General features: G+C 56.9%; 1 protein-coding gene across 4 annotated transcripts in view; it reads left to right on the top strand.

The window, feature by feature from the left end:
• PPARGC1B (PPARG coactivator 1 beta) overlaps positions 1-12,734 on the top strand; it is a 106,761-nt gene that overhangs the window by 87,949 nt on the left and 6,078 nt on the right. The window contains exons 5-10 of one of the 4 annotated variants that reach the window (XM_034656896.1): positions 816-1,959; positions 2,905-2,941; positions 3,560-3,606; positions 4,736-5,531; positions 8,547-8,622; positions 10,690-10,814. In XM_034656896.1, coding sequence (XP_034512787.1) covers positions 816-1,959; positions 2,905-2,941; positions 3,560-3,606; positions 4,736-5,531; positions 8,547-8,622; positions 10,690-10,814 — 2,225 coding nt within the window. Of the gene's footprint in view, positions 1-815; positions 1,960-2,904; positions 2,942-3,541; positions 3,607-4,735; positions 5,532-8,546; positions 8,623-10,689; positions 10,815-12,734 lie in introns of all 4 variants that reach the window. The other 3 variants (XM_002918164.4, XM_034656895.1, XR_002142461.2) reach the window with 3 other exon arrangements.

The raw sequence follows: 12,734 nt of genomic DNA, 5'->3' as shown, positions 1-12,734 counted from the left end.
GCACCGTGTTAGACATTGGGTTAGAGCAGGGACAGAAAGATGTGGCCTGCTCTCAGCAGGCTTACTCTAATGGCAGACACATGGAAACTTCATATCTCGCTGGAGACCACAGTAAAGAATTCGGATTTCTTCTGGGGGAAGCCATGGGAGAGTCCAGAGCTCTATTGTGAACACCAAGGAGTAAAACAAATCCCTTTTCCTCCTTGGGCTCCATCTTCCAAGACTTTCAAAGGGGCTTCATAGGTGATTTCCTGGCGTGCCTGTGACTCAGAGCCTTGACTCGGTCCTTCCCCTTGGGTCCCTGGCCACTCCTGCAGGGGACTCAACCCCATGCCCTCAGGGCAGAATCAAAAAAAATTTTTTTAATGGTCTTATGGAGGTGTCCCTTAAATATCATAAAAGGCACATTTTGAAAGTATAATTCTCTGATTTGTGGTAAATGTACAGGGTTGTGCAGCCATGACCACAGTTTAGTTCTAGAACATTCCCATCATCCCAGAAAGCTCCCAGCAACCCCAAGTACAGTTAATCACTGTCCCCACACCCAGGCAGCCACTCATGTAGTTCCTCGTGTCATTATGGAAGGGTCTAGTGCGGGGGAGCGGGGTGGTCAGAGCAGGGCTGTGGCAGTGAACGGGGAAGGGGTGAAATCCGTGGCTGGGCGGTCTGTTACAAGTCTGGTCATTCCTTTGCTCCTCATCACCTGAGCGCTGCCAGGTGCCATGTGGGCCCCGGCCGGCGGCTACAGGTGTGGGGCAGAGCGGAGGGAGACAGTGCGGGCCTCCCTCCTCACTCTGCCCTCTTTCTCTCTCTAGGTGGACGGCACCCAAGACAAGAAGGCCCCCACAGTGCAGTCTCAGAGCCGGAGTTGTACGGAACTGCACAAGCACCTCACTTCGGTGCCGTCCTGCCCCCAGACTAAAGCCTGCTCCCCGGACAGGGGCTTGCAGCCGCCACCCGCCCCGAGTCCCCAGCTCCCAGCTAAGGAGGAGGAGGAGGCTGGTGAGGACTGCCCGAGCCCCCTGCCAGCTCCAGCCTCGCCGCAGGACTCCCCAGCCCCGGGCAGGGCAGGCCCTGGCACCCAGGGGTCCCGGGAGAACATGCAGGCGATCGTGCAGCTCATTCGCTACATGCACACCTACTGCCTCCCCCAGAGGAAGCTGCCCCCACGGGCCCCGGAGCCAGCCCCCCAGCCCTGCGGCAGCCCCTCCAAGCAGGTCAAACCCTGGCCCCGGTCCCAGCACCCTTCCAAAGGCTCCTGGGCTGAGTTCTCCATCCTGAGGGAACTTCTGGCTCAAGATGTCCTCTGTGATGTCAGCAAACCTTACCGCCTGGCCACACCCGTCTATGCCTCCCTTACACCCCGACCCAGGCCCAGGACCCCCAAAGACAGCCAGGCCTCCCCTGGCCACCCGTCCCCCGTGGAGGAGGTGAGGATCACAGCTTCACCCAGGAGCACCGGGCCCAGACCCAGCCTGCGCCCACTGCGGCTTGAGGTGAAAGGACATGCCGGCCGGTCAGCCAGGTTGCAGCGGGAGGAGGAAGAGGAGGAGGAGGAAGAGGAAGAGGAGGAGGAAGAAAAGGAGGAGGAAGAGGAGGAGGAGTGGGGCCGGAAAAGACCGGGCCGAGGCCTGCCGTGGACCAAGCTGGGGAGGAAGCTGGAGAACGCGGTGTGCCCCGTGCGGCGTTCCAGGAGACTGAACCCGGAGCTGGGTCCCTGGCTGGCATTCTCTGATGAGTCTCTGGTCCCTGCGGAGCCCCAAGGAACTCTGCCCTCCCTGCGCCTGGCTCCCGAGGCCTCTGACATGGAGGGGGCACTGGGCAGCCCCACAGATGAGGACAGTGGTCAAGACCAGCAGCTCCCACGGGGACCCCAGATCCCGGCTCTGGAGAGCCCCTGTGAGAGTGGGTGTGGGGACACGGATGAGGACCCCAGCTGCCCACGGCTCCCTTCCAGAGGTAGTCAGAGTCGGTGGTCTGCAAGAGAGGGGGCAGGGATGGGGCGTGGCATACCCCACTGCACTGGGAGCCAGGAGCCCTGTGCTGGGCAAGTCCCTTCCCCTCTCCAGCTCTTGACTTCCCTTTCTGTGCAATGGGCTAGTTGGGCGGATCGTTAGAAGTCACCCACCCATCTCTGAGTTTTTCATCACGCATGGGCCAGGCACCACTTAATGAACACGGAGCCAGATGCCTTCGTGGGGCTGGTGTGTCAGTGGGGTAGACAGGCAATCACAAAGTAAATAAAAAAGGAAGATAATTACAAATTGTGCTAAGTGCTCTAAAGAAGACGTCCTGGGTGATGATGGGACGAAAGGAGTGAGTCTGTAAATCCAGCTCCCTAATGACATTGAATTTTAAATGGTAACAGTAGTGGTGGGGATTATAACGGGTATCTATTGTATATTTGCTATGCCAGGCGCTGGTCTAAAACTTGACACAGCTTAACTCCACTGACTCCTCAGGGGGCCTGTGTGGTAGGTGCTGGCATAATCTCCATTGTCAGACACAGAAACTGAGGCACAGAAGTATCGAGCGACCTGTTCAGCTAGCGAATCCTGCATCCGTCCATCTGTCTGCCTGTGGCCCCCCCACCCCTGGCCTTCCCTGGGGTCCCCCCCCACTGTACTACACTGTTTGGCCAGAAGGGGTCACCCTCATATCTACCTGCTCTTTCTGAAAACTCCAGTAGTCTGCCCGCCTCTAATGTTGCTGAGATCCTGGGAATGAAGGTGGCTTTGAGTTGTCCCTGCCCTTCCCTAAAAATGACGGGGGCTTTTGGGTCACATGCCTGCGGAGAGCCCTGCTTGGTACCAGTGGGGGTTCGGGGTTTCCTCCAGAGGGAAACATCTGCTAGTGATGCTGTGTTGGGAAATCTTATTTTTTTCCTTTTCATCTTCTTTTCAGACTCTCCCAGGTGCCTCATGCTGGCCTTGTCACAAAGGTAGAGTTTTGGAAATCGCTGGTTTATTATTCCATGAGTCTGTGTCCTGTTGGGTATGTGTATTGGGGGTGGGGGTTTGGGTGGGTGGTAAGGCCCTGCGACTGCCCCTGTCCCCGTGTCCCTGCCCTCATTGCCATGTGGGGCCCTCGGTAGCTGGGCTCCCTTAGAAGGGAGGTCTCTGCAGGCCCAGGGAAAGTGGGGAATTAAGGTTTCAGGCCATTTCGTAAGCATTCCTCTCCAGGACAGAGGGGAGGAATTCTTTTCTCTGCAGGGGAAAGCTGGTAATGTTGTGTGGCTTTGGGCAAGTCTCCTTCCCTCTCCGGGCCTCGGGTGCTCCGTCTGTAAAATAAGGAGGGTGATGATGCTCGCCCTGTCTCCAGCCTCCAGCAAATGTCTCCTGTGTCTCCTGCAAGAGCTGTATACTGCTTTGAATTCCTCTAAGCCAGGATGGGGGTTTCCCAGAAAATTCTCCCCGGGACCCACCTCTCTGGGCAGCAGAACCAGGGTCTGTCACAGTGTCCCCTTGTCCTCTTTGTACACTGGGGAGGTGGAGCCTGCTGCTCATTGGCGTCTTTCCTTTCTGTCCCCCCCCCCGACCAGTGACCCTCCTTTTGGCAGGAAGAGCTTTGAGCAGACCTTGACGGTGGAGCTCTCTGGCACCGCAGGTGAGCCAGGGGCGCAGCTGGTGGGGTGCCCTTGGGGGAACTGACACGACTTCCTGGCGACGAGTCCCCCACACAGAACGGCGCCATTGAGCTACTGCTGCACAGGCCGCGTGGGGTCTGAAGGTGCACAGTGAGGTGTTGTGAGGGGAAGAGTCAGCCGTTCAGCTGCAAACAGTCCGCACAGGAGCTGAGGGCGAGGGTAGGAAAGGATGAGAGACACATCTTCCCCCGAAGGAGCCTGCCAGCTCTGTAGGAGACAGACTCACACCATGCTGGAGTTCTGCTCCGGGCACACTGGTTCAGTCTGTGCCAGAGCTCTGGGAGCACGGAGGAAGGGGCAGGGTGGGGCGGGGTAGGGGTGTGGTCTGGGAAGATTTGCAAGGGGGGCTTATGAGCCGGGCTTGTGGGAGGAGCAGAAGTTGCGGAGCGAAGAGGCCGGAAGGAGATCCCTGGCAGCAGGATCGACAGGAGCAGAGGCTCCTGGGGTGAAATCACAGGTTCCCCTGAGGAGGCTGGTCACCTGGAGTCGCTGCTTAGCAAAAGGGGGACAGGCAGGAAGGAGCGATCACAGAAGGCCGAGAGGAATGCCAGGCTGAGGGTTTGGTCCTGATCCTGGAGGCTTCGGGAGCCCCAGGAAGGAAGAGATCTCCGGCGTTTAGCAAGTTCCTTTGGTGCACTGGGGAGGATGGAGGCCAAGTTCAGATGCAGGAAACACGGATGGCACCGTGGTGGCCCGGTCCAGGTGGGAGGTTTGCGTTGTGGCGCCGGCCGCCTCTCCACTCTGGGAGACATCGGAGGCATTGAGAGAGCTTGTTGAGTGATGGGATGGAAAGCAGAAGGGGATCTCTCAAATGACCTGAAGGTTTGGGCTACTGTGGTCAGGCTGCAGAGGGATGGCAATGGGATTTCGTCACGTGCCCCCTCAAGATTGACCATGGACTCTGTGGGGAGTCCGGGCGGCATTCAGGCTCAGCGGGCAGTGCGGCGATTGACTAGTGATGCCTGCCATTCCCTGGGTTGGGAACGTGGTGATACCTGGGCTGCTTACTTGCCATCCCGAACAAGAGTCTCTGTCCATAGGAGAAGTGATCTGTCTCCGCCTCACAGGGTTCTCCTCTTGCTTGGCTAGGACTCACCCCACCCACCACACCTCCGTACAAGCCCACAGAGGAGGACCCCTTCAAGCCAGACATCAAACACAGCCCAGGCAGAGACAGAGCTCCCGGCCTCCCCAGCTTGGAGGGCCTCCAGCTCGGGACCGCCACCGTGGCTGCCCACAAGCTGCCAAAGAAGCACCCAGAACGGAGCGAGCTCCTGTCCCACCTGCGGCATGCTACAGCCCAGCCAGCCTCCCAGACTGGTCAGAAGCGCCCCTTCTCCTGTTCCTTTGGAGACCACGATTACTGCCAGGTGCTCAAGCCAGAAGGCGCCCTGCAGAGGAAGGTGCTGAGGTCCTGGGAGCCGTCTGGGGTCCACCTTGAGGACTGGCCCCAACAAGGTGCCCCACGGGCTGAGGGGCAGGCCTCCGACAGGGAGGAAGACAGAAGCTGTGACGGCGGTGCCCCCGCCAAGGACAGTGTGCTGCTGAGAGACCACGAGATCCGCGCCCGCCTCACCAAGCACTTCGGCCTCCTGGAGACCGCCCTGGAGGACGAAGACCTGGCCTCCTGTAAGAGTCCTGAATATGACACGGTCTTTGAGGACAGCAGCAGCAGCAGTGGGGAGAGCAGCTTCCTCCTGGAGGAGGAGGAGGAGGTGGAGGACGATGAAGAAGAGGACTCAGGGGTCAGCCCCCCTCGCTCTGACCACTGCCCCTACCAGAGCCCACCAAGCAAGGCCAGTCGGCAGCTCTGTTCCCGCAGCCGTTCCAGCTCCGGCTCCTCCTCCTGCCGCTCCCGGTCACCAGCCACCCGAAGGACCTTCAGGTACAGATGGGTGGCCTCAAGAGGGACAGTGGGCAGCTGAGGAACCCAGTTCCCAGAGTGCCAAGGGAGGGAGGAGCCCTGAAGCCAGGGCTGCATCTCCCCGTGTGTCCCACGTCCTGGTCCAAGGCCCTGGAGGTGATTTCCCTGGGGGGCTGTGGGCAAGTCCTGGCGGCAAGCAAAGCCTTGCTGTGTGATGGTCAGGAGTCCCCCACATCTCTTGGCCCCAGGAGAGGAAGAAAGCCCACTTCCTGGCCATTCGTGGCCTTTGTCTAAAGGAACTTGTCCCTTACTCATCTGTGTTTTCTGCTTTTATATTTGTAAATCAGACCCAGTTTAATATCTATGTGACATTTACATGTGAGAGGACGAATAGAAGAATTCTAATCTGCGTTCTGAAAAAAATACCTGGATTTGAAGCAGTGATAAGGTTTATTCCCATTTCTTGGTCCTGCTGAGCTGTGCAGGACTTCCAGCAGTCAGCCGTCCCCCTGGGAGCTGCTCTACCTTCCCACAGGGATGATGTGTCATGAGCCTGTGTGCTCGTACCATCTTGGCTCACTGAACTGGTCTGAAAGAAGGAGCTGGTCCAAGAGTCAGCAGGGAGCCAGGCTTGGCATATGTGGGTGGAGACAGGTTGCCTTTCTCCCTGATCACCGCAGGACCTGATTCTTCACCTGAGGGGAGGCCTGAGGAGGGTCAGTGCAGGTCCCAGCCCCTCTGCCTGAGATGTACCTGAATGACCACTAGATGGTGCTCGTGAGTCTAGAGCCGCTTGGCAGCCACCAGGCACTTCTTACCAAGTGGACAGCTGGATCTCACCCGCCCAGGTGGTGGAGAGTCTGCATTTCCAGCTAGTCCCCAGGTGATGATGATGTCCCCAGAGTGCCATACTCTGAGACCCAGAATTCAGCTAATAGAAAAATATCTTTTCTTAGAAAAACTCGGCTTTATATATCTACACCAGTAGCTCTTATCTGTTTGAAAATCTGAATAAAGCAAGCACTCCTCTTCCTCTTAGAATGTGTGTAGACGTCTAACTGACATTCGATTTTAGAGGGTTTGTCGACTCTCCGGACTCTAAGGTTAAGAAGCCCTGAGCTACCTGTTTCTCACGGGAGTTTCCTCTCGATTTCTCCGAAAACCCCTCTATGTAATAAGCCAGGATGAGTGGTCAGAACTCTCTGAGCCCTCTTTCCGGCTCCATTCTCCTTTCGCCAGGGGTCACTGTGAGCTAAGTGACTTGGCATCCGTATCGGGCAGTGTCCTCTGCAACATTTAGTAGCTCCGAAGCTACCAGGGCTCTCTCCTTTTTGAAACACCTCCCCGAAGGCTGGAGCTGGAGCTTCCTGGCCTCCTTTCCCTCCTGACCTCGGGCTGTCAGGGTAAGGCCTGCCTTCATTACTTGCCTGCAAAGAGTTGGGAGCCTCTCTAGAAACTCCCATGGATTCTCCTTTTCCTCTTCTTGCTTTTGGGCCAAGTTCAGGGCTGGCTTTTTCTGCTCCCTCGATTCTTGCTCAGCTGACAGAACTTGGCACCTGGTAAATCTGGTAAACCAGTCATCCGTGTTCTGCAGACCCACATTTTTTCACCTGTGCTTCCAATACCAAACATTGGTCCACAGAAGTGTTTTGAGCTGGTTTAATAACACAAACCCCACAGTACCTTCCAGTCATTCTCAGGTCTTCAGGTGGGAAACTGCCAATCTGTTGCAAATGGATGACGATACTGTTATTTTTGCATTTTACTTATTTGTTTTTTGTTGGAGAGAGAGAGGTGGCGCAGGGGAAGAGGGAGAGAGAGAATCCCAAGCAGGCTGCACGCCCAGTGCGGAGCCCTCCTCGGGGCTCGAACTCATGACCCTGAGATCATGACCTGAGCCAAAGTCAAGAGTCGGGCGCTTACCCGACTGAACCACCCAGGCGCCCCCCCCCACCGTTATTTATCACTTTAAAGTTTGCAGGTCACGCCCCCTTCTGTGACCCTATTTAGCTTCACAGATGCACTTGGACATGTGCTTCTTATGCCCATTGTATAGATGAGGGAGCTGAGGCTCTAAGAGGTGCGACAGAAAAGCGAGCAAGCAATCATGGAGCAGGGCTTGAGCTCAGCTTTTTCTGACCGGCACCTCTCAAATGGCCAAGGAAGCGGTACAGTCAGTTCTCCCTGGCTTGCAGTCGAAGCACTGAGGCTGAGGGGATGTGAGTAACTAGCCCAAGGTCACCCAGCAGGGAGGCGGTCGAGCCAGGGTTCTGACACAGGCTGTCTGACCGCAGAGCCGATGTTCGCCTCTGTGTCGAATCTCCCGGAGGACGCAGGCAGCACGTGCAGAGCCAGGACTCCTGTGCCATGCTCCGTCCGCTGTGGCGGCTGGCTCTCTGGAGGATGGGGCAGCGTGCAGACAGGCCAGAGGACACGGGCACGTGGCGCCCAGGAGCGTCCTCGGACTGCACATCTGGGCTGATGGGCCTGATAGCCGCCCTGGATGGGGTGGGGGGGAAGCTGTGACGGCCAGGGTCGCCTCGTGGCTGGATACCAAGCGCCAGAGGGTGGGAGGTCTGGGATCAGCCGCCCTCCTCCGAGCTCTGGCTCCCCCACGTTCTGGCTTCAGGCAGATCTCATACTGAACCTGAGCCTCGGTTTTCCTTTGGGAAATGGGGAATCAGAAGACCCCATACGCTGAGATCCAGTGCAGTAATGAAGCGAAAGGGCCCTTCCATCCCTCTTGGCATAAAAAGGCAGGGCTCAGAGGGGTGCTCATTAGCGACCGGGTGGTTCCCAGTGATCCAGTCCCAGAAGCTGGCCAGCGGCATGTGTCAGGTTGTGCAGACCCGCACACAGTGCTGGGCTGTCGCTGCTGGGGGGGATGCTGGGCTTCTGCGGGTGCCAGTTTGCTACTTGCGCCCTCGTGAGCGAGCTCTAAAGAAGCGCCCCTTGCTTCCTGGGGCAGGTGCACCCGCCCACCTGCCGTGCTCCCTCCTGAGAGTGAGTGCTTCTGCTTTCCTTGTTCACTGACAGATGTGAGAGCAGAGGGCCGTGTTCAGACGGAACGCCAAGCGTCCGGCACGCCAGGAAGCGGCGGGAAAAGGCCATTGTAAGTGATCTGGGGCCCCGGAGCCCGGAGCGAGTGGGGAAGAGCAGGGGCGTCAGGACGTGCTGGGGCTTGCTAGACCCGAAGGCCTTTGAGGCTGGCTGTGGCCTGCAGAATATAATTCCATTTCCCTGACTTCAGAAAGCACCAGGGTCACACAAGGGTATCAGAGGTGGCATTGTGCAACGTGCGGCCGAGGGACTGGCTGTGAGGCACGGAGTCGGTGGTGATTTTAGGGCTGAATGTCGGAGGCTCGACAGGGCCCAGAGGGCCAGCTGTGGTGGGGGTTGGAGCAGAGCTGGGCCAACCAGGCCATAGAGTAGCCCTGCTGCCGCCTTCTGTGTGACCTTGGGCAGGTCTCCCAGCTTCCCTGAGCTTCAGTTTACTCATCCATATCCAAGGGAGTTGGGCCTTGACCTTCCTAAGGGTCCCCCAGCTTGATCAGGGCTAAGGGACAAGGAGAGCCTGCTCCTTGCTTCCCACTGAGCCCTCTCATCCTCCCCCAGGTTAGTCTCCCGGGCCAGGCTGTGCCAGGAAGCTGAAGAGGAGAGCTGGAGCCAGCCCCTCCACGTCCCTAGAAAGAAGGGAAGGGAGAGTAAGACAGAGGCACAGAAAGACAAACAGACTTGCACTTAATTGCTTTCCCCCATGACGGGTGCTTCGGGGTGAAGACGAGAGGCGGGGGGAGATATGTGAGGTGTGCATGCCCCAGAGGTACACAGGTGTCTGCAAACAGGTACTGACAGCCAACCACAGGCTGTGTCTGGAGTGTCATCTTGGAATCCGTGTGTGACCATTCAGCGGTTGTGACGTGCTTGGCATGAGTGAGACGGACAAGGTCCCCATTCCCGTGGCTGGGGCAGAAGGGAGAGAAGGGCAACAGACTCATAAACAAGGAATAAACACTGTAATCAGAGACGGGGAGAGGCGCGGTGGAATTAATCATGGCAGGCGAAAGTCTATGAAATAAATAGTCGTGTTTTGACTGTTGGGGAGGATGTATTTATAGGGCGGTCTGGGAAGGGCATCGGCAAGGAGCTAGACGCTGACGGATGAGAGGAGCCACGAGGCAGTTTTAGGAGGACCGTGGGGCAGAGGCAGCAAAGAACTCCTTACCAGCTGAAGGAGCTGCCGGGAGCCTGGAAGGGCGCTGGGGGGAGCGCGCTCCTTCACTGAGCAGAACACGGTTCCCGTGCGATGGACAGTGCAGCCCCGCCGCGGCCCCTGGGCCCTGCTTTCCTCCCTGCCTTTTGTGAGATGGGAATGGAATGGCTCCACCAGCATCACTGGCTGTAACCTATTCCAGAGAAAGCCTATCCAGACCAGAGCCCGTCCACTTTGCGCAGCAGAGCACAGGTTTCCAGCAGCGCGGCTGGCTGTCGCCCGGTGGGTCAGAGCAGCTCTTTCACCAGCAGTGGCTTGAGCTGGATCCAGTCGCAGATGGGGGAGGAGAGAAGGGGACGTGCCAGCCTTTCCTCCCCACCGTCCCTCTGCTGGGCTGTTCCAGGGGCCCACAGCACAGCACCCAGCTCGCCTGAAGTGACCTCTTAGTCATGGCGTCCACACGCCGTCCTGGCAAAGCTGAGGATGATGGTGGCTCCGAGCCCTCCAGCCCGTGTCGCATTACCTTCTCCCAGCCCACCGTGACTGTGCTGGCGACCTGCCTCCCTCCCCGTCCTTGCCCATCACCAGCTTGCCAGCTTGCCTTTCTACCACAGCCTCCCCCACTACCAAAAAAAGTCCCAGGCCCAGAGCACAACTGTGCAAGTAGGCAGTTACATGAATGATGACGAACCCTTCTCTCGTCTCTGTCCCTTCTCTGTTCCTTTCCTTCACGCGAGCAGTTGCTTCCTTGGAAGCCCCTGCCCCGTCCGACGCTCAGTGGCCCCTCCCCCAACAAGGCAGGTCTTCTGGGATAGGGGTCATCATCGTCTTCTCTCTGACTCCAGTGGTGTCATCCACTCAGCCAGGTGTCATGGGCTGGGGACGAGGACTCCATAGGAGCCTACCATCGAGGGGGTCCCAGGAGGCCAGGCAGTGACTGGGTCTCTCTGCGTTTCCCTTCCGGAGCAGGACGAAGGCCGTGTGGTGTATGTCCGCAATCTCTCCAGTGACATGAGCTCCCGAGAGCTGAGGAGGCGCTTCGAAGTGTTCGGTGAGATTGTGGAGTGCCAGGTGCTGACGAGAAGCAAGAGGTGAGTCAGGTCAAGCTATTGCAGAAGAGGGCCGTGGGGAGGGGCCGAGGTCCCGATCTAGGGCTGGCCACACAGAACATGCCCGACAAATCTGACAAAACCCGCAGCCTGGACCTGGAGGGCCAGGCCCCAGAGAAGGTCCAGTAACAGCGGGGCGGTCCCGCAATACGCTTGGTTTGCTAAGTGCCAGGCAATTCCTGTGCGTTCTCTTCAGCCTTCTGACGTGCCTGTGACCTACGCACTCGTTCTGTCGCTCTCCCTTTCGGGGGAGCTCAGGCAAGTTAAGTGAACAGCTAGTTAGCAGCAGAGCCAAATCTGCAGCCCACATGTCTCCTCCAGGTTCCCTGCCCTGGAGCCGGTACCGGGGAGCAAACAGCGCCCGGGGCTTAAATGCATGCTTGTACTGAACGTCACTGCCCTGCAAGAGCCCCATTACTCACCTCTCCCCGTTACTCACCTCTCCCCCCACCCTGGACCGGCCAGTTCAGACCTTTTATTCTGCTGGGACTCTTGGTTTTCCCTCACTCACCTGGGGGAACGGTGTTCATCTGTGGAGGGACCTACCAGAAGAACAGGTTGTGTGTAAATGCACAACTTACAGGTCAAAACTTTGTCAGTTTCGAGATAATTCTGTATTCGCCAACTAGATTATTAAGGTTTTTCAATTCTAATTTAATGATCATTTTACAAAGCTCCAGTGAGAGAATGGTTTCTATATAGGAATCATTACACACTTCATACCCATTAGGGTGGCTACAGAACACCCCAAGTGTTGACAAGGGTGTGGAGAAGTCCGACCCCGCGTGCACGCTGGTGGGAAGGCAACCCGGTGCAGCCGCCATGGAAACTGGTTTGGAGGGGCTTCAAAAAATGAAATAGAGAATTACCATATGATCCAGCAATCCCACTGCTGGGCGCATACTTAAAAGAATCAAAAGTAAAATCTCAAAGAGGTACTTGCACACCTGTGTGTTTGGGAGCTTTACTCACGATAACCGAAAAGTGGAAACAACCCAAGTGTCTGTTGACTCCTGAACGGATACACAAAATGTAGTCTCTGCATACAGTGGAATATACTCACCCTTAAAAGGAAGGACACCCTGTCACATGCCGCAGGCACGGATAATTGGTAATCATGACCTCATTGTGCTCCGTGAAATCAGCAGTCCCAGAAAGACAGAGGTGCTGTGGTGCCATTACGCGAGGTGTCTGGAACAGTCAGATTCCTGGAAACAGCAAGCAGAGAGAGTGGAGATCCGTTGCCGGCAGCGTGAATATATGTAACACACTGCCGAACTATACACTTGTTCTAAAGATGGTCGTTTTATGTTTTGTGTTTTTACCATGATTTTTTTAAAAAAGAGTCACTACACAGAACTGTTTTTTAAGTTCTGTGCAGTCCTCAGGGCGTCAAATGCAAAGAACATGGAAAAAACAAAGCAAGCACGTTTTGGTGGATGTTTCAAAAGGCAGAGGGGAGCCAACTTTGGCCTCGTTCAGAGAGGAGTCAGGAAATGTGATTCAGCTGAGTGTGTATTAGGCGCCTAGTGTTGGCAAGCCCGTCCTCAGCGGTAGAGGAACTCCACCTCATCTCTGCCCTCAGGATTATCCATAGCAGAGGGCCTGGCAGCCAGGATTCTTTTCCTTGCTGTTCGCGGAGCTGAGGAGTTGGGGGAACTGACCTTAGGAGCCCCTTGCCTCAGCATCCTCCTCGTGCAGGCTGCCCTCAGGTGGCAAAGTGGCAGCCCCCATCTCTAAGCTTACCTACCTCCTACCAGGGAAAGGAGGGTATCCCTCACAGTTCCAGCCAGGAGCTGGGATAGAGTCTTCGAGGTTCTGCCTCGGGCAACAGGCTTATACTTGACGAGTGGCTGTGAACACATGGCACCTTTGTCGGAGGAAGGGGAGTGGAAGCTGAGC

This window comes from Ailuropoda melanoleuca, chromosome 3 (genome assembly GCF_002007445.2).
Source record: "Ailuropoda melanoleuca isolate Jingjing chromosome 3, ASM200744v2, whole genome shotgun sequence".
Taxonomy (NCBI): Eukaryota; Metazoa; Chordata; class Mammalia; order Carnivora; family Ursidae; genus Ailuropoda; species Ailuropoda melanoleuca.
The sequence above is the reverse complement of the archived record's forward strand: the minus strand, read 5'-3'. Positions and strand labels throughout refer to the sequence as shown.